This window comes from Salvelinus sp. IW2-2015, linkage group LG1, assembly GCF_002910315.2.
Source record: "Salvelinus sp. IW2-2015 linkage group LG1, ASM291031v2, whole genome shotgun sequence".
In the NCBI taxonomy this organism is placed as follows: Eukaryota; Metazoa; Chordata; class Actinopteri; order Salmoniformes; family Salmonidae; genus Salvelinus; species Salvelinus sp. IW2-2015.
The window spans coordinates 35,229,155-35,250,965 of NC_036838.1; the positions used below are offsets into that span (position 1 = coordinate 35,229,155).

Below are 21,811 nucleotides of genomic sequence, written 5' to 3' on the forward strand. Positions count from 1 at the left end.
TGCTATTTTCAACTCTTAATGATCGGCTATGAAAAGCCAACTGAAATGATTCATGATTATTATTTGACCATGCTTGTCACTTATGAATATTTTGAAAACTTGGCATAGTTCTGTTATAATCTCCACCCGGCACAGCCAGAAGAGGACTGGCCACCCCTCATAGCCTGGTTCCTCTCTAGGTTTCTTCCTAGGTTTTGGCCTTTCTAGGGAGTTTTTCCTAGCCACCGTGCTTCTACACCTGCATTGCTTGCTGTTTGGGGTTTTAGGCTGGGTTTCTGTACAGCASTTCGAGATATTAGCTGATGTACGAAGGGCTATATAAAATAAACTTGATTTGATTTGATTTGAACAGTACAGTCCATCAGATAACTAAAGTTTTTTATTGCAATCCCAGTTGAAGTTGAAGAATGTATTCCTGGGGTATATGTACGGGTCACAGCAATTTCCCTTGAAAATGAACCAAATGTATCACAAAAGGAGTTGCTTCACAAGTTTGGCCCTTTCGCCTACTGTATCTCCGAACAGATCCATGCTCCAGAGAATTGCAGTGTTTGCGAAAGGCTAGAAATCCCAATGAGGCATTTGCATAATTTGAACTGCTAGGGCAGTTTGTAGGTATAATTGCCTAAGCCGATACTGTAGGTCCAGAAACAAATTAGTAGCTCAGTTTGAGCCAAGTTTAGAACCTGCAGCTATGCTCTTACTTCTGTTCTACCAAACATGGGCAGATAGATTTTAATCTCAAACTGAGTTTTGAATCGACCTGGATTCTAAATTCTAACAGGCACAACTAGATGACACAACCAGTAATTACGGCACCTCAGTTAAGAGGATGCATCAGATCAGCAGAATTTACACAATCTCTTGACAACATCACTCTGGAACAAAGAAATCGCATTCATTTTTAAACCCTGAACCATTATTTTCCTGAGACAGAAAAATAATTGGCCAGTCAGTGGAGGAAATGTAATTCCATACCCCTATTTTACTGGGGATATACATGCATCACTGGCCACATAATCTGTGCTGTCAGGAGAAATTTTTCCTTTACACCAGCATATGGAATTTGTGTGTGTGTGTGTGGTGTGGTGTGGTGTGGTGTGGTGTGGTGTGGTGTGGTGTGTGTGTGTGTGTGTGTGCTGCATTATGTTTAATCTAAATTTCTAACAACTTTCTTTCAAGTTGTGGTTTAGAGATTAAATTGAGTCCGATAGTCCGTTACCAATAATAGTTCTGAATGTACTAAGCAAAATAGAAAACACATAAATTACATTTTTAGATACTGTCTAATTCATGTAACTTCATTTCACATATTTACAAAAAAATGACATGTTCTACTTTTTTCAATTTGTTCTTTGAAGAGTAGAAGGCAGCAACATTATTTTTCTTAGAGATTGAGACATGATTGCAAACAACCAGTTCATATGTAGTGTGCATCAACCCAACCCAGCCCACTCCATCCACACTCCCTCCACACTCCCATAGAAGGTGGCAGAGCCCAACATCAGTCCCTGGCCAGTCGGACATTGATGCGACTGCAGCACTTCCCCATACTCTTAAAGAAGGGAGCGATGGCGATGTCCAATACACTGCCCCACACAGTCTGAACCCAGTGCATGTTGATCAGGAAGAGCTGAATAAAGGGCATGATCAGCCTGGAAACAGACAAACAGACAAAGAGTGAGCACAAACAGGCTAGGTCAATGTCACTTTAAGATAATTTAGGGCTCTATTCAATCTGTAAAGCTGAATCGTTACAGATTCCACGATAGAAATGTAAAGGTTTACATTTGATTGAGCCGACATACTGTATGCAGCGTTTACCATGAATGCAGTCTCTGCTAAAGTGGCAACATTGCCCTATAAATTTAGATCTCGCTGTAAAGCTGAACTTCCACAATACGGATTGAATAGAGCCCTTGTACTATACACCATGCATTGAAACCATAAGCACATTGTTCAACTCCATCAAGCACTAACTGAAAACATTGAGCAGATCACGTCAAAGGAGTTCAAAGGTGAGAGGACCCACCAGATATGTAGGCAGCTGAAGACAGCGAAGAGGATCCCTGCTACCAGAGAGACGGGCACGGCCAGGAGGAGGGAGATGAGCCGGTAGCACCAGAGACGGGACACCTCAAATAGGGCGTGGCTCCACAGCCACACCTTATCGAAGCTCCGCACCGAGGGGGGCTCTGCTATCACGTCCTCAAAGGTCACCTCAGGAGACACAGAGTCTACAGTCAGTCTGGGCACGACCTGGTGGAAGCTCTCTTTAGCATGGGGCTTTAGTGAAGGTCTATGTATAGGTATGGTCAGAAAAAGGAGATTCTCCATAAAAAATGTATTTTCTCACCAATAACATTCAGAACTTGGATGCAGGGGAACCATAGAACCATTGTAGCACTTACTGAAGTAACCACATTACAATGAGACTTAAGGCTCTATTCAATCTGTATCACTGAAGGTCAGCATTACTGTGTGATTCAAATATAAAGTCAACGCTCCCGTTTTAGCAGAGACTGCATTCACAGTAAACGCTGCATATGTCAGCTCAATCGGCAATTACCTTTACATTTCTATTGCCCAATCTGTAACACTTCAGCGATACAGATTAAATAGAGCCTTGAAGTGGGAAAGGAGTACTGATCTTTGAGATGACACACAAGGCACAGTTCGAACTGTGTCCACACGAGGTCAGCATCGCTCAACACACTGCTTTCCAACATCAGATTCCACTTCGTTGGATGGCAGATCTCCCTTCCTATTGCCTTCAGATGTATGTTCAGTGTACCATTAAAGATATGGGCATTAAGATAAATGAGTTCTCATCTCAATAAAATCCTAGGCAGTTAATCCATACCACTGAACAATGTATACATTGTACAGACATTACATAACAAGTTTACCATTAATGGCTCATGGTGTACACAGCACTATGTATGCGACCGAAATCTTTCCAGATTAGTTCCTATCTCAACTATAACATTTCCAGAGTATGTCAGAACATCATTATGTGATTGTTTCCATAGTGTCTCTCTTACTTCGTCCCTGTGTTTAAACCTCCCCTTCCGTTATCTGGAGTCAACAGACAGGGGATGTGTGGTACTGTATGTGGAGTATGTGCAAACACACGTAGTGCTTTTATGTCTCACAGAGTACTGTCTGTCTAAACCTCCACTTTACAGTGGCTTGCGAAAGTATTCACCCCCTTGGCATTTTTCCTATTTTGTTGCCTTACAACCTGGAATTAACATAGATTTTTGGGGGGTTTGTATCATTTGATTTACACAACATGCCTAACACTTTGAAGATGCAAAATATTTTTCATTGTGAAACAAACAAGATATAAGACAAAAAAACAGAAAACTTGAGCGTGCATAACTATTCACCCCCCCAAAGTCAATACTTTGTAGAGCCACCTTTTGCAGCAAATACAGTTGCAAGTCTCTTGGGGTATGTCTCTATAAGCTTGGCACATCTAGCCACTGGGATTTTTGCCCAATCTTCAAGGCAAAACTGCTCCAGCTCCTTCAAGTTGGATGGGTTCCGCTGGTGTACAGCAATCTTTAAGTCATACCACAGATTCTCAATTGGATTGAGGTCTGAGCTTTGACTAGGCTATTCCAAAACATTTAAATGTTTCCCCTTAAACCACTCGAGTGTTGCTTTAGCAGTATGCTTAGGGTCATTGTACTGCTGGAAGTTGAACCTCCGTCCCAGTCTTAAATCTCTGGAAGACTGAAACAGGTTTCCCTCAAGATTTTCCCTGTATTCAGCGCCATCCATCAATCCTTCTATTCCGACCAGTTTCCCAGTCCCTGCCGATGAAAAACATCCCCACAGCATGACTGATGCTGCCACCACCATGCATCACTGTGTGGATGGTGTTCTCGGGGTGATGAGAGATGTTTGGTTTGCGCCTGACATAGCGTTTTCCTTGATGGACAAAAAGCTACATTTTAGTCTCATCTGACCAGAGTACCTTCTTCCATATGTTTGGGGAGTCTCCCACATGCCTTTTGGCGAACACCAAACGTGTTTGCTTATTTTTTTAAGCCATGGCTTTTTTCTGGCCACTCTTTCATAAAGCCCAGCTCTGTGGAGTGTGTGGCTTAAAGTGCTCCAATCTCTGCTGTGGAGCTTTGCAGCTCCTTCAGGGTTATCATTTGTCTCTTTGTTGCCTCTCTGATTAATGCACTTCTTGCCTGGTCCATGAGTTTTGGTGAGCGGCCCTCTCTTGGCAGGTTTGTTGCGGTGCCATATTCTTWAAAAAAAAATCTAATAGAGTAAATGGTGCTCTGTGGGATGATCAAAGTTGTAGATATTTTTTTATAACCCAACCCTGATCTATACTTCTCCACAACTTTGTCCCTGACCTGTTTAGAGAGCACCTTGGTCTTCATGGTGCCGCTAGCTTAGTGTGCCCCTTGCTTACTGTTGTTGCAGACTCTGGGGCCTTTCAGAACAGCTGTATATATACTGAGATCATGTGACACTTAGATTGCACACAGGTGGACTGTATTTAACTAATTATGTGACTTCTGAAGGTAATTGGTTGCACCAGATCTTATTTAGGGGCTTCATAGCAAAGGGAGTGAAAGAATATGCACGTCCCACTTTTCCATTTATTTACTTTTTTACTTTTTTGAACCAAGTTATTTTTTTCATTTCACTTCACCAATTTGGACTATTTTGTGCATGTCCAATACATGAAATCCAGATAAATGATAAATCTATTTAAATTACAGGTTGTAATGCAACAAAATAGGAAAAAAATGCTAAAGGGGATAAATACTTTTGCAAGGCACTGTACCTCACTGTTTACCGGGCTGTGCTGCTGTGTGTGTCAGTTACCTTTAGATACTTGTTGACTCCCCTTGGGTCCCTGTTCTTGACCAGAGACCTGGTATCACTGTGGGTGGAGTCCTCCTCCTGAGCTGGTTCCTCTGCCTCTACCTCCACTACTTCCTCCAGTAGTCCCTCTGCAGTGTGTCTGCCTGGAGGGATCCCCTGCTCCTCTATGTCCTCCAGGTCTAGCCTGGTCTCAGCTGGTGTACGCCCCGTGGTCATGGTGTGTGTGCCTCAGTGGCATGCACCCTCACTGGGCTGGGAGAGCAGATGAAAGGGGTTCGACCACCATAGACCAATCCCACTCCTCTCGCCTCAGCAGCCCAGTCACTGGCACCTCGGTGGCACATAGTGGATGGGTGACTGCATCAGTGCATACTCCCTCAGTGTGGAAATCCCAAATTGGCTTTCACAGGCCCATAACTTATGACATTCTACAGCTAATTTGACCTGTGTGATAACTTTCCTGAACAAGGAGCTATTCACCACATTGTAAAATTTGCGAATGATATACCAAAAATATCTGAGGCATACGTGTTGATATGAGTGAGTCCATTGACAGCTCTGCGCTAATCATAAACCTGTTTTGACCTGTAAATCATTACAAGATACAAAATACATAGTGAGACAATGATGTCTTATGGGCATAAACAAATGTCAGTCAATGAATTGGTTCAATAGATCCACACCCAGCAGGTTTCATATGGATGTGCTGTTATTGTGTTGTCAGTGGCAGATGTCATGCCGGGGGTGTAATCCGCATCACCTGGTTGAACAGCACAGGAGACAGAGCTGACGCAGTTTGTCCATCAGTCTGCAGCTAGAAATGGAGCGCCAGCAAGCAACCTGTTCAGAGCCTTGTGATAGAGCTGTTTTATGGCTCCATAGCGCTCTCTGTTGGCCAAGACTTTGTACTCCGTATTTTCTATTTAGAGGCCTATGAAACATGATTGTCAAAAATGCAAGCTGACAGGGTGAATTATAATTTATGCACATCAATATTTTTTAAACTGTATGACTACCAATTGCTAGTTACTGTAAAGACTGCTCAAAGAGCAGCTAAATATACAGACAGCAATAATCATCAAATAAGCTTTGACTTGATGATTTAGTGTACTGAATTCTCCCCCTGGTATTGATGGGTGGATCGGTTTTACAGCAGCCATTCTGGAGGAGGGTATTGAGACTGGATGTGATGATTGATGTCTGGGGAAACCATGGTGATGGAGCGCACCAGGCAGCTTGGTGGGTGAGCAGCACAGACAGAGGCTTTGCTTTCAGTGCCTGCTATTTCTCTCTGCGCCAGAGAAAAATGATGTAGCCTAACTCAATCTGTCGTGGCTTGGTTTATCTGTCATATTATATAATCAAATCATGTGTTTAGCATGATAGAAACATTGAATTACTATTAACCAAGCAGGAGACCCTTTGTGGCCCACACCTTTGCCAGACACTACTCCATATTATCTATGTAGATCGTCAAAGAGAGGGGCTATGGGTAAGTTCCCCCAGGTGGCTACAGGGCTAAATAGACAACTGTCTGAATTCTCTCTGAGCACATGTTCCCCTACCAGCTCTAGATTCCCAGGGTGCTTTAAGGGGAAAATCTGTTTTCTCCGACCTTTGGACCCATTAGCAGATCATCTTTGTGTGTGTGTGTGTGTGTGTGTGTGTGTGTGTGTGTGTGTGTGTGTGTGTGTGTGTGTGTGTGTGTGTGTGTGTGTGTGTGTGCGTGCGTGCGTGCGTGCGTGCGTGCGTGCGTGCGTGCGTGCGTGCGTGCGTGCGTGCGTAAGGGTGTGTGTGCACGTCCGTCTGTCCATGCATCAGTCTGTGATTCTACATCTAATGACCTGTTAACCGTTGTTTTCTACATGCCTCCTCACGACTCAGGCCTGATTGGCTAGCGATCAACTCTAACAGAACCACTCTGAGGTCAAACTCCCTCCTCCCTGTGACCCCTCCATGGGGTTATGGATTAATACCCTTTGACCTTATAGAGACCCACATGAAAAAATACTATAGTATACTATGGTATAAATACTATAGCATTCACTGTAGTGTTTTTTCCGCAGACTTTACCGTAATATACTGTAGTATTTGTTTTTGCAGACTGTAATGTTTTTGCAGACATTACTGTAGTATTTACTATTGTGTTTTTATTTTATTTGACCTAGAAGTGGAGGCTTTCTCCTTGGAGAAATAATGAAAGAGCACATTTTCCATAACTTGTAGGTAGTACTGTTGCCTAAACAGATAGTTCAGCACTTCTGCTCTTTTCTATAACTTGTATGGAAAACAATATGGTCTTTACATGGCATGTAGGTTACTCACAAATTTGGATTTTGGGGAGGGGAATGGGCAGGGTATATGCAAATTAAATACTGTTGTATTTATTATAGTAAAAAAAGTGTTGTGTTTTGGATATTTACTATAGTATACTACACTATACGACAATATTCTATAGTATGCACTACACTTGATCGAGGGATACTACAGTGTGTAGTATAGTATTATACAGTATACTACAGTTTACTATATATAGTAAGTACTGTAGTATTTTATAGTGAACTTTAATGTGGGAAAGCTGCTCAAATCAGAGATGGCAGATCTTTGCCAATCCAACTGATGAGCGAGGGTCTAATTGTTGCGTATCAGGACAGGGAAATAGCCTGGCAGCCAGACAGTGAGATGACAACGCAAGCCTGATACAYTGCACTGCAGATCTGTTTCAATCAGCTCAGAGAAACAGTTGTCTCAAAAGGGTTCCCAAACTGTAACAGATACTGTATCTTGGGCCAGCTGTTCTGGCTGTCTAAATGGACTCCATTAAGTGTGTCTGTAAAAGGACAGGCAAATCCACACTGTCCTGTAAATCTGTCCCAAAAACCAGCCAGCTCACCACTTCATCCGACCCCAGATTAAGTGGATTGGAGCGACAAATTCAGAGCACAGGGTCCTGCACTTCACACCTGTGTCTCCAGCTGGTGTGCACTTTATACACCCAGGCACCCACATGCACCACACCGTTATCCCTGAGGGTATGCCCACGTCATACTTTGCCAACCCATCTGCTCAGGCACAAGCTCACGTTAAGCAAACACTACACAACTTAGGTTGCCTACTGTACAGAGAGTTTCTGTTGTTGTGTTGTTGTGTTGTAACCAGAAGACAGGGATGGACCTGTTTAGTCTGACAAGCTCCATTGTGTCTCTTCTATTTCCCCAGCCACCTTGGACCTCTCATGCGGAGACTAGAGCTGCATGGTGGAGGAGAGGACTGGCCTTAAGCTCCATCCCACTCTCTGTCTCGACATCCACTCACATTCTATTTCTAGTCTGACCCTGTTTTCATCCTGCCTGCCTGTGACTCTCTGGTTCATAAATCACAAATCACAACAACACCGCCTATGGCGGCCTTCTGCATCTGCGGTGGAAGATAGCTGAGCTACAGGAGTGTTTGTCAGACCATGAGACGTCCTGAAAATCAGTCTTCTCACAAAAGGTTCTGTAGCATCCTGTTTGGCCTACAAACTATGACCACTCTAAGGAAAGCGGAGATTGTCACGAACCCAATGGTGTCTCGGAACTTGTCTGAAGGTAACACATGCAAACTAATTAAAGTATGGAGGCAGTTTTTTCGCAGCAAAAATAAGGGGTTAAATATGTGTAAAATAATATATATATTTCCTGAGCTTTCTTATGCAATGCTTCGGAAAGTATTCAGACCCCTTGACTTTTTCCACATTTTGTTATGTTACAGCCTTATTCTAAAATGTATGAAATATTATTCTCCCTTATCAATCTACACACAACCCCCAAAATGACAAAGTGAAAACAGGTTTTTAGAAATTGTTGCAAATGTATAAAAAAAGTATTAAATACCTTATTTACGTAAGTATTCAGACCCTTTGCTATGAGACTCGAAATTAAGGTAAACTGCATCCTGTTTCCATTGATCATCCTTGAGATGATTCTACAACTTGATTGGAGTACACCTATGGTAAATTAAATGGATTGTACATGATTTGGAAAGGCACACAACTGTCTATTTAAGGTCCTAGAGTTGGCAGTGCATGTCAGAGCAAAAACCAAGCCATGAGGTCGAAGGAATTGTCCGTAGAGCTCCRAGACAGGATTGTGTCGAGGGACACAGATCTGGGGAAGGGTACCAAAACATTTCTGCAGCATTGAACGTCCCCAAGAATACAGAGGCCTCCATCATTCTTAAATGGAAGAAGTTTGGAACCACCAAGACTCTTCCTAGAGCTGGCCGCTCGATGGTCACTCTGACAGAGCTACAGAGTTCCAGCGTTCCTCTGTGGAGAATAGTGAACCTTCCAGAAGAAAAACCATCTCTGCAGCACTCCACCAATCAGGCCTTTATGATAGAGTGGCCAGACGGAAGTTACTCCTCAGTAAAAGGCACATGTCAACCTGCTTGGAGTTTTCCAAAAGGCACCTAAAGACTCTCAGACCATGAGAAACAAGATTCTCTGGTCTGATGAAACCAAGATTGAACTCTTTGGCCTGAATGCCAAGCCTCACATCTGGAGGAAACGGTGAGGAATGGTGGTGGCAGCATCATGCTGTGGGGATGTTTTTCAGTGGCAGGGACTGGGAGACTAGTCAGGATCGAGGGAAAGATGAACAGAGCAAAGTACAGAGAGATCCTTGATGAAAACCTGCTCCAGAGCGTTCAGGACCTCAGACTGGGGCGAAGGTTCACCTTCCAACAGAACAATGACCCTAAGCACACAGCCAAGACAACGCAGGAGTGGCTTCGGGACAAGTATCTGAATGTCCTTGAGTGGCTCAGCCAGAGCCCGGACTTGAACCCGATCTAACATCTCTGGAGAGACCTGAAAATATCTGTGCAGTGACGCTCCCCATCCAACCTAACAGAGCTTGAGAGGATCTGCAGAGAAGAACGGTATTAACTCCCCGAATACAGGTGTGCCAAGCTTGTAGCGTCATACCCAATTAGACTCAAGGCTTTAATCACTGCAAAAGGTGCTTCAACAAAGTACTGAGTAAAGGGTTTGAATACTTATGTAAATGTCATATTTCAGTTTTTTTTTTTACTGTTTTTGCTTTGTCATGGGGTATTGTGTGTAGATTGATGAGGAGAAAAACAATGTAATCAATTTTAGAATTAGGCTGTAATGTAACAAAATGTGGAACAAGTCAAGGGGTCTGAATACTTTACAAATGCACTGTATCTTTTAGATATAGAACAGACACTTCAAAACCTATTAATTTTTTAACTGTCTTTTTTGTCATTTATGAATGTGTTATTCAATGCATTTGTATGGGCTATAGTAGTAAAGGCCAAATTCATATAATTTTTAAAAGATATGTATACCTAAAGGTGTACTAAAGTCAAATACCTAAATGATCCTTGAGATGACCATCTTAAAACAATTACAGTTGAAATCGGAAGTTTACATACACCTTATACCCCGACTACACCGCTAGAGTCGCGTGCGCGAGCGTTGCGAAATACATTTAGAAATCTATATTATTAAATTATTGCACCCAGACAGCTCGCACGCCAACGAGAGTCTGCATTGCCAAGGGCTAAAACAGAAGCCAGTTCTATTTGTGACGCAGATCGCGCTGCAATTCCTGCCTCTCCCATCTCCTCATTGGTTTATAGAAGCAGGTATCCACGTGCCATCTCTTCATTGGTTATACCCACAAACAAGGTCGGTGGCGGTAATGCACCTAATATTTGAAAGTTGCCAATCGCAATAAAAAGTCAAGAGAAGAAAATGCTTGGAAGGAAGAGAAATGACTAGAAACGATTCGGTTGACTGTTTTATGTGTGTATTAATTATCGGAGTAGAGGACATTGTGCATTTCAGGTAAAATAAGAACTCAATTGCTAGTTAGCAACAGCAAGCTAACTAAATAGGACAAATTAGCTAGCAAGTGCAAGCTAGCTAGCTAAATTGCCATACATGTGTAATGCTTTTCGACCTGTCCCCAAATTAATGTAATTGGTTCAGAGTTTTTTTTGATATTTTAACCTGCGTGTCGTGATCGCGTTTGGTGTGCATAAATGTATGCATGATGGTGCACGCGCACAGCCGGTTTGGTTTCCGTGCTAGCCAAATACATTTAAACTCAGATATTCACAATTCCTGACATTTAACCCTAGTAAAAATTCCCTGTCTTAGGTCAGTTAAGATCACCACTTTATTTTAAGATTGTGAAATGTCAGAATAATAGTAGAGAGAATGATTTATTTCAGCTTTTCTTTCTTTCATCACATTCCCAGTGGGTCAGAAGTTTACATACACTCAATTAGTATTTGGTAGCATTGCCTTTAAATTGTTTAACTTGGGTCAAACGTTTCGGGTAGACTTCTGCAAGCTTCCCGCAATAAGTTGGATGAATTTTGGCCCATTCCTCCTGACAGAGCTGGTGTAACTGAGTCAGGTTTGTAGGCCTCCTTGCTCGCACATGCTTTTTCAGTTCTGCCAACAAATTTTCTATAGGATTGAGGTCAGGGCTTTGTGATGGCCACTTCAATACCTTGACTTTGTTGTCCTTAAGCCATTTTGCCACAACTTTGGAAGATGCTTGGGGTCATTGTCCATTTGGAAGACCCATTTGCGACCAAGCTTTAACTTCCTGACTGCCGTCTTGAGATGTTGCTTATATCCACATAATTTTCCAGCCTCATGATGCCATCTATTTTGTGAAGTGCACCAGTCACTCCTGCAGCAAAGCACCCCCACAACATGATGCTGCCACCTCCGTGCATCACGTTTGGATGGTGTTCTTCAGCATGCAAGCCTCCCCCTTTTTCCTCCAAACATAACGATGGTCATTATGGCCAAACAGTTATATTTTTGTTTCATCAGACCAGAGGAAAAAAAAGTATGATCTCCAAAAAGTATGATCTTTGTCCCCATGTGCAGTTGCAAACCATAGACTGGCTTTTTTATGGCGGTTTTGGAGCGGTGGCTTCTTCCTTGCTGAGCGGCCTTTCAGGTTATGTCGATATAGGACTCGTTTTACTGTGGATATAGATACTTTTGTACCTGTTTCCTCCAGCATCTTCACAAGGTCCTTTGCTGTTGTTCTGGGATTAATTTGTACTTTTCGCACCAAAGTACTTTCATCTCTAGGAGACAGAACACGTTTCCTTCCTGAGCRGTATGACAGCTGCGTGGTCCCATGGTGTTTATACTTGCGTACTATTGTTTGTACAGATGAACGTGGTACCTTCAGGCGTTTGGAAATTGCTCCCAAGGATGAACCAGACTTGTGGAGGTCTACAATTTTTTTTCTGAGGTCTTGAATTCTTTTGATTTTCCCATGATGTCAAGCAAAGAGGCACTGGGTTTGAAGGTAGGCTTTGAAATACATACACAGGTATACCGCCAATTGACTCACATTATGTCAATTAGCCTAACAGAATCTTCTAAAGCCATAACATAATTTTCTGGAATTTTCCAAGCTGTTTAAAGGCACAGTCATTAAAGTGTTTGTAAACTTCTGACCCACTGGAATTGTGATACAGTGAATTATAAGTGAAATAATCTGTCTGTAAACAATTGTTGGAAAAATTACTTGTGCCATTCACAAAGTAGATGTCATAACCGACTTCAAAAGCTATAGTTTGTTAACAAGAAATGTGTGGAGTGGTTGAAAACTAGTTTAAATGACTCCAACCTAAGTGTATGTAAACTTCCGACTTCAACTGTATATACTTGCACATGACACATTGTTTTTCACTGTAAGATGGAAAGAATTATTAGAAAAGATTAATTGATTTTGTTACTATTGTACACATGCTTGTCACTTTATTTAAATAATGTATTATCGATAGAACGTTAATAAGAATCTTTACATGGCCGCTGTAAAAGGTGAAAATATAAGTATTCCTACAGCATTCCTCACTGTTCATTGGAAACATTAGTAAACTCAAATAAATGTTATTTCAGAACATATAATTCATACAAAGTAAACATTAAATAATCATATTTTTACATAAAGTTTTGTAATGAAACAATAGTAAAAGGTAATGTCAATTAAATTCTGGCACAATAATTTTATATTTCACATTAAAACAACAACACTATGATCTTGTGTTGGAGACCTTACCTGAATAAATCCCATTATACCAATAAATAATAAGCCCCTACTCAGAGGCATACATGAAGTATAGTATTTTTTCTGACCATGTAACCGGACCAGAAAAACCACAGGGCCATATTGACGTTAACTAGGCCCCAGAGTTTGTCTTGGTCAGGTCACAAACTCTGGAGGATAGAGGGCTGCCAATATTAATAGTCCATATTGAAGTGTGTTGTCCATTGTGTTTAGCCATGCTCCTCTGGTATCTGTCCAGGGATCCTGACCCCCTGGTCCAGAGTGTTCCTGGGGCTGGAGTTGGCGCAGCTGGAGCGCGTGTCGGCCGTGCTGGTGGTCCTCTGAATGAACTGGAGGAAGTTCTCCTGCAGGGAGCCCTCGTGGCTGGAGGTACCCAGCTCCACCGGCCTGGAGTAGCAGCAGCGCCGGAACTTGACCAGCTCCTCCCTGATCTGCCTGTTGAGCAGGCCATAGAAGAAAGGGTTGACAGCAAAGGAGGAGTAGGCCAGCCAGGTAACAGCCTCCTCCACATCTCCGGGGCTCTGCAGAGATGAGCTGAAGGACAGGTGCAAGTGGAAGGAGAAGTAAGGCAGCCAGCAGAGCAGGAACTGACCCACGATGATCACCAGGGTGAGGGCAGCCTTACCCCCGCTGAAGGCCATCTCGGGGGATAGTCTCTGGGGCAGGCTGCGGGTGGTTGTGATGATGGTTGTCTGGCTGTTGATGGAGTCAGAACGGTTGGGACGTTTGGCCGGGTTGGACGAGGCCCATGTGGTAGGTGCGGGTGTGTGTTGCAGGGCGGCCGAGCGTGCCACCTTGTACACGTTACAGTAGACTGCGAAGATGACCACGGCGGGTAGCAGGAAACACATCACGCTGAAGAGCACAGCGAACACTTTCCTCAGCCGACTGTGGCTCCAGTGGAGGGAGCAGTGGTTGGCAGCGATGGAGCTGTGGGCCCCATAGGCAGGCCAGCCAAACAGGGTGACCAGGGCCAGCAGGATGGACTTTACCCAGATGAAGAGCATGACGCCAATGGCCAGGTTGATGCTCATCTTCACCTCGTAGCGCATAGGATGGACGATGTAGTAGTAACGCTCCACACTGATGGCGGTGATGGTGAGGATGGAGGCACAGATGAGGAACACGTTGAGGAAGATGTAGACCTGGCACTCCAGCACGGTGAACACCACAGTGCCAAAGAAGGGCGAGTTAGAGATGATACCCAGAGGCATGAGGAGGATGGCACACAGCAGGTCCACTGCACACAGGTGGCACACAAAGGCAAACCTCTTCAGGTGAGGGGCGCGGGCTATGGCCACCATGACTCCAGTGTTGGCCAATAGGGCGATGAGGTTAAGGGTCACCATTGCAAACAGCCCAATCAGATCCTTGATCTGAGACTGGGAGCTGGTGACCACTCCCACCTCTGCAGGAACTGTGGGGTTTGGTCCCCATAGGCTGGTTGTGAGGTTGGCCCCTGTGCGATTGGGAATAGAAGCCAGCATCGGACCAGACTTCTCCATAGTTCACAGAAGACTAGTCATCATTACAGCAGCAGGCCCCATTGCAATGTTTACTTTCTCCTCTTTTTAGTATATGTCCTGTTAGACAGACAAAAACACAATTACAAAAATGATATGATCTTGAAATGTCATGCTGATGCAGCTTAACTTATGGTTTACATCTACCCAGCTAACAAAAAACGTTCCCACAACTTTAGAGAACGTTCCCTTAAAAGTCTCATTAGGTCATTACCTAATTTTTTCAAAGGAATTTTCCAGTGTTACTGTTTCCAAGAGACCATTCCTTTAATGTCAAACAGAAATTACCTAGAACATGGTTATCATGTTCTCAGAACATTCAATATTGCCTCCCAAGTGGCGCAGCGGTCTAAGGCAGTGCATCACAGTGCTAGCTGTGTCACTACAGATCCTGTTTCAATCCCAGGCTGTTTCGCAGCCGGCCATAACCAAGAGACCCATGAGGCGGTGCACAATTGGCCCAGCGTCATCCGGGTTAGGGAAGGGTTTGGTCAGCTGGATTGTCCTTGTCCTCTAGTGACTCCAGTGGCGGGCCGGGCACAATGCACTCTGACACTAAAAAAATATCCAATATTAATATTCTAGACACGTTTYATGGGAATGTTGCAAGAATATTCCTGTGTATCAGGCATCAGGACGTCGCCTGACGGTCCCAAAGAAACATTCTCCCCCAAAAATAAAATTCATCATTACACCTTGTTACTGTGGCTGAGCCAATCAACACTCTGATTGGTGAGCCACTGATCCAGTCAAAGCAACTTTATCTCCCATCCAGGCCAACCCTACACTACACGACAGTATGTGTGTGTACTGAAGATAAGAGAGGGGAAACAAAGACTTTTGGTAAGCCTGAGGGTGTCAGTTGCTCACTACCAGTAAGCTCTATCGGGTTTCCCAAACCGAGGGGAAGACTGCTTAATGCCTTTGTTCATGTCCAACAGCATGTCACAACGCTCACCAAATACATTTACCTGAGTCATCTCTCAAGTCTACATTTATTGATATTCTTTCTCAATTATATAATTTCACTTTGATTAGTAAAACATGTCCAAACACATCAGTCTGATATAATTGAATATAATAACAACGTTTAGCCAAAAAGAAAACAAAGCAAATGAATTTGTAAAATGTAGGATATGATTACATTTCTAGAGCATTATAGTCACAAGGGGATCGCTGCCCTGGCCTGAAGCCCCTCTAGTTCACTGCTTGGAGGTTATTGGACAAGCCAAACTACCAGATCACATGGACGTAAAACCATTAAGGACTGAGAATGCATGCATTTTTACAGTTTTGATAAGAAAAACAGATGTACAAGTTGATTCAGATAAAGCACTTACAACAGTTTGTCTGAAACATATAATCCTTACTTCTTGCTACATGGTGTGTCTGTATACCATGGATTTGGGGAACACAAAATAGATAATTGTAATGGGCACATTAGATACAGTGTGGGGCACCAGGCCAATTGAGGGATTGTGATGGTTTTACCCATAAATGCAGGGTTTTGTAAGTCTGCTCTCCTTTCTATCCAAACACCAACATCAACCTTCCACTCACATAGGAAATATATCCTTGCCTTTTGACTTACTAAAGTCGTTGTTTTTTTTCTCTCAGAAGAGTGTGTTTACTTTAGACAGGAGAAAGAGTGAAACACTTCTCAGAATTTCTCCCTCGTCCCATATCCCAGTAACATGGCGGAGACACACTTGAGTCTTTTACTTTCGGTTTTGAACCACCAACTAACAGCTGAAAATACATTATATATTTGTTGTTGAAAATATATTTCACAGCGATTTAGATGGTACAATGACTCCCTACACTATAAAGTGCTTGTATTCTCACATAAACTCAAATTGAGGGAACAGTAACATTTTTGCAAACAGGAAATGACAGAGCAGCTTTCCCATTTTAACAACAAATGCCGTCCCGGCGGGAGAAATCAATATGAGAATTTCACAGTCAATCACAACACTGGCGGGTAAGAAATACTGTCAAACATTATAATTCCACTATTACTGCAGATATATTATGAGCATTTTCTAAAAYTACAATGCAAAAAAAAAATCCTATGTGTAGCACCTTTAAGAATATAAATCAAATCAAATCAAATTGTATTTCTCACATGCGCCGAATACAACAGACCTACAGTGAAATGCTTACTTACAAGCCCTTAACCAACCATGCAGTTTTAAGAAAAGAAAATACCTAAAAAAAGTCAGAGATTAGAAAAACAAATAATTAAAGAGCAGCAGTAAATAACAATAGCGTGGCTATATACAGAGGCTCTATACAGGGGGTACAGAGTCAATATGTCAATGTGCGGGGGCACCGGTTAGTCAAGGTAATTCAGGTAATATGTACATGTAGGTAGAGTTATTGAAGTGACTATGCATAGATAATCACAGAGAGTAGCTGCAGCGTATGGGGGGGGGGCAGTGATGTACTTGGCCGTACACATTACCCTCTGTAGTGCCTTGCAGTCGGAGCAGATGCCATACCAGTCAGTGATGCAACCCGTCAGGATGCTCTCGATGGTGCAACTGTAAAACCTTTTGAGGATCTGAGGACCCATGCCAAATCTTTTCAGTCTCCTAAGGGGGAATAAGTTTTGTCGTGCACTCTTCATGACTGTGTTGGTGTGCTTGGACCATGTTAGTTTGTTGGTGATGTGGACGCCAAGGAACTTGAAGCTCTCAACCTGCTCCACTACAGCCCCGTTGATGAAAATGGGGGCATGCTCGGTCCTCCTTTTCCTGTAGTCGGAGTCCCTCATGTTGAGGGAGAGGTAGCTGTCCTTGAACCACACGGTCAGGTCTCTGACCTCCTCCCTATAGGCTGTCTTATCGTTGTCAGTGATCAAGCCTACCACTGTTGTGTCATCAGCTAACTTAATGATGGTGTTGGAGTTGTGCCTGGCCGTGCAGTCATGAGTGAACAGGGAGTACAGGAGGGGACTGAGCACACACCCCTGAGGGGCCCTCGTGTTGAGAATCAGCGAGGCGGATGTGTTGTTACCTACCCTTACCACCTGGGGGCAGCCCGTCAGGAAGTCCAGGATTCAGTTGCAGAGGGAGGTGTTTAGTCCTAGGGTCCTTAGCTTATTGATGAGTTTTGAGGGCACTGTGGTGTTGAATGCTGAGCTGTAGTCAATGAATAGCATTCTCACATACGTGTTCATTTTGTCCAGGTGGGAAAGGACAGTGTGGAGTGTAATAGAGATTGCATCATCTGTAGATTTGTTGGTGCGGAATGCAAATTGGAGTGGGTCTAGGGTTTCTGGGATAATGGTGTTAATGTGAGTCATGACCAGCCTTTCAAAGCACTTCATGGCTACAGACGTGAGTGCTACGGGTCGGTAGTCATTTAGGCAGGTTATCTTAGTGTTCTTGGGCACAGGTACTATGGTGGTCTGCTTGAAACATGTTGGTATTACAGACTCAGACAGGGAGAGGTTGAAAATGTCAGTGAAGATACTTGTCAATTGGTCAGCGCATGCTCGGAGTACACGTCCTGGTAATCCATCTGGCCCTGCGGCCTTGTGGATGTTGACCTGTTTAAAGGTCTTACTCACATCGGCTGTGGAGAGCGTGATCACACAGTCATCCGGAACAGCTGATGCTCTCATGCATGTTTCAGTGTTACTTGCCTCAAAGCGAGCATAGAAGTTATTTAGCTCGTCTGGTAGGCTCGTGTCACTGGACAGCTCTCGGCTGTGCTTCCCTTTGTAGACTGTAATAGTTTGCAAGCCCTGCCACATCCGACGAGCATCGGAGCCGGTGTAGTACGATTCGATCTTGGTCCTGTATTGATGCTTTGCCTGTTTGATGGTTCATCGGAGCGCATAGCGGGATTTCTTATAAGCTTACAGCTCCTTGAAAGCGGCAACTCTACCCTTTAGCTCAGTGCGGGTGTTGCCTGTAATCCATGGCTTCTGGTTCGGGTATGTACGTACAGTCACTGTGGGGACAACGTCCTCGAYGCACTTATTGATAAAGCCAGTGACTGATGTGGTGTACTCCTCAATCACATTGGAAGAATCCCGGAACATATTCCAGTCTGTGCTAGCAAAACAGTCCTGTAGTTTAGTAATGTTTGCTTGTAAGCAGGAATCAGGAGGATAGAGTTATGGTCAGATTTGCCAATTGGAGGACGAGGGAGAGCTTTGTGCGCGTCTCTGTGGGTGGAGTAAAGGTAGTCTAGCATTCTTTTTTCTCTGGTTGCACATTTTACATGCTGATAGAAATTCGGTAAAACTGATTTGTGTTTCCCTGCATTAAAGTCACCAGCCACTAGGAGCACCGCATCTGGATGAGCGTTTTCCTGTTTGCTTATGGCGGAATAGAGCTCATTTTGTGCCATTTTAGTGCCAACCTCACTCTGTAGTGGTATGTAAACAGCTACAAAAAATAAAGATGAAAACTCTTTAGGTAGATAGTGTGGTCTACAGCTTATCATGAGATACTCTACCTCAGGCGGGCACAACTTGGAGACTTCTTTAGATATCATGCACCAGCTGTTGTTTACATAAATACATAGGCCTCTGCCCCATGTCTTACCAGAGGCTGCTGTTCTGTCTTGCCGATAGAGTGTCTAACCCGCCAGCTGTATGTTCTTAATGTCATCTTTCAGCCACGACTCTGTGAAACATATTACAGTTTTTAATGTCCCGTTGGTAGGATATACGTGCTTTCAGTTCGTCCCATTTATTTTCCAGTGATTGAACGTTAGCTAGCAGAATGGAAGACACGGGCAGATTGGCCACTCGTTGCCTGATCCTCGAGGGCACCCCGATCTTTTGCCTCGAACTCTCCGTTTCCTTCAGCAGCGAATCACGGGGATCGGGGCCTGGTGTCTGCAGTATATCCCGACTCATTGAAGAAGAACTCCTCGTCCAATTTGAGGTGAATAATCCCCGTTCTGATGTCCAGAAGCTCTTTTCTGGTCATAAGAGACGGTAGCAGCAACATTATGTACAAAACAAGTTACGAACAATGCAAAAACACCAACAAAATAGCATGATTGGTTGAGAGCCGATAAGACGGCAGCCCTACCCTTCGGCACCAGTATGTTTTACATTGAAGGGCCAGTGACCTGTGTTCAATGGCTCTTACAGACAAGCACTTTTTTTTGAGAGACGTGAGTCACCCATGCTTGTCCCTCCGATGTCCCCCTCACTATCCCTCTGGTCCCATCTCCTCCCTGCCATGTCAGCTCGAGCTGTCACTGCACAGCTAACTGTCAACTGGGAAACGCACTGAGATGGAGTCAGTTAAATCTCCTTCAATGTGAATAAATTAAAAAGCCTTTTCTTAAAATTAACATTTTGTAAATGGATATATGACTAGAAATGTAGCTAAATATGGATGTATAGGCAAACTTTTGGTAAGGCTGTGTATTATGAGTGATAATAGATGGTATAGAAGAAACATTTGTTATATTTCCCTTCAGGATAAATATATTTTACTGAAAAGATGAGAAGTAATTTCTTAAGAGCACATACACATAAGACATACATTGGACATTTACATTACCTTCACTTTGAAACACATAACTACAGTATGCATGGACCTGAAGCAGAAAAACCATTCCCCCCAAAAACAATAACTTAAAATAGTTTGTTCCCTCAACTCTCAGCTCGTCAATGACAATGTGATGAAACGTTCAAGTGATTACAATGTATGTAAAAGTGCACAGTGCATCTAACAGAATGTACACCTGTTAGCTATGCATCCTGTGGCGGATGTACTGTATGTTATGGAGATGGGAAAATGAAAGACAATTAGTAAAATTATCAAATAAGTCTCATAACCTACCCATAATATTAGATGATATGTCCAGTCCAATTCAAAGAAATAAGGATTTTTTGAGTCGTACTTTCTGGATATCCCAAGGGTTGTTTTAGTGAGGAGACCTCAGATGAGTAGACCTGAAAAGGTCCAAGTAGACCAGTTACAGTGTGTATTACCACTGGATGAGCAGGACAGGTTCCACACTGGTGAGAGTTCCAGGTAGAGGTAGCCAGAGTGGGTTGTCCAGAGGGAATATCCCTGGTCCAAACCAGGCTGGGGTAACAGAGGGACACTAGTGTAAGAGATGGTGTGTAGAAGCTGTTGATCACTTCACTTCCCTCAGGATAGTGTCTAAGTCCCTGATAGATGTGAGAGGATGCCCTTTCTCTCTCTCAACCCTCCTCCTTTCGCTCTATCACTGTGTATGGCAGTGACTGTCACACATTGTGAGCTGTGTGATTTTTTTTTTCAGACAGACACACACACTCCACTGTCCCCTCAAAAGTCAGGTCTTCCCAGGGTCCTAGAGCTCACCAAATCACAAGACTGGCACCAGCTGTGTGGAAACAACTGAAACTGGAATGTACAGTACATGTTGACATGGCCTTTTCCAACAATGTGTTTTTGTATTATTTAGAGTTAAAACATAATTTTTTAAACCAAATATCACATTACTCAGAGTGAATGTTAATTAAAACAATTTGGTATAATCTTTTCTTGAACCATCATCTATTAATTTAGTAATTGAACCAGCTGTGGTGATGAGAATTATATTAATCTCTGGATGACAATGTTCAAAATTGAGTGTTAGGAAGAAACTGTAATAGCAACTTTGTGTGTTGGTGTTGCTATTTAATGAAATGCTGTAAGTGTTGTCTAAAGAATGGGATCACCAGATCCAACTGAGCATATACAGTGTATTGCAAACATGTTGGGCAACAACCACTAAACAGTGTCAACCAACAGTGACATCAAAAACGCTGAAGGTATAACTTTAGTTATTTTGCACAAAACACTGGGAGCAGGGTCCAATAATATAACTACGAAAAATCTAGATGAAAACCTGAGGAGAGAGAGAGATATGCGACAGACAGAGGTCTGACAGCTAGCTTTAAGGCCATTTTGTTTATTGAGCCTGTATCATGGGTTCAAGTAAATAGATCACATACAAAAAGGCTGAGAGGTGGCTACATTCAACAGGGTTTGAGGCAGTGCTCTCTAGTGACACCTCCTGGTGGCGAGGCAGAAGGACATTCTCTCAACAGGCTGCTGTGTGCAATGAATAGGACCCGTATTCGTAGTGTCTCAGAGTAGGAGAGCTGATCTAGGATCACTTATTCTTTACGRTTTAAAAGGCAAAAATTATCCTAGATCAGCACTCCCAATCTGAGATGCTTTGTGAATCTGGGCCCAGGCCACTGAATATACTGAGACAAGAAAATTGATCACCACAGGCACTTCCAAAGCATTGATAGGCAACACATAAACAATAACAGTGCACTGGGATTATAGATTGGCAAAG

General features: G+C 43.2%; 2 protein-coding genes across 2 annotated transcripts; both read right to left on the bottom strand.

Annotated features, from left to right (window-relative positions):
- Positions 1-704: 704 nt before the first annotated feature.
- Positions 705-5,099, bottom strand: LOC111969281 (caveolin-2). Its single transcript, XM_023995352.2, has 3 exons — positions 4,858-5,099; positions 2,033-2,220; positions 705-1,655 (listed from the first exon to the last, which is right to left on the bottom strand). The coding sequence occupies exons 1-3, from the start codon at positions 5,071-5,073 to the stop codon at positions 1,505-1,507; spliced, it is 555 nt and encodes a 184-aa protein (XP_023851120.1). The 5' UTR covers positions 5,074-5,099; the 3' UTR covers positions 705-1,504.
- Positions 5,100-13,098: 7,999 nt separating this feature from the next.
- On the bottom strand, positions 13,099-20,709 carry LOC111969354 (probable G-protein coupled receptor). Its single transcript, XM_023995468.2, has 2 exons — positions 20,314-20,709; positions 13,099-14,557 (listed from the first exon to the last, which is right to left on the bottom strand). Exon 2 carries the CDS (start codon positions 14,477-14,479, stop codon positions 13,184-13,186), a length of 1,296 nt encoding a protein of 431 aa, XP_023851236.1. The 5' UTR covers positions 14,480-14,557; positions 20,314-20,709; the 3' UTR covers positions 13,099-13,183.
- Between the last annotated feature and the right edge of the window lie 1,102 nt (positions 20,710-21,811).

Excerpts from the sequence above, each read along its gene's own strand:
- LOC111969354 (XM_023995468.2), bottom strand. The coding sequence starts at position 14,479 with ATGGAGAAGTCTGGTCCGATGCTGGCTTCTATTCCCAATCGCACAGGG.
- LOC111969281 (XM_023995352.2), bottom strand. The coding sequence starts at position 5,073 with ATGACCACGGGGCGTACACCAGCTGAGACCAGGCTAGACCTGGAGGAC. Across the intron at positions 2,221-4,857 it reads GAGTCAACAAGTATCTAAAG|GTGACCTTTGAGGACGTGAT; the intron begins GTAACTGACACA and ends GTGTCTCCTGAG. Across the intron at positions 1,656-2,032 it reads TTCAGCTGCCTACATATCTG|GCTGATCATGCCCTTTATTC; the intron begins GTGGGTCCTCTC and ends GTCTGTTTCCAG.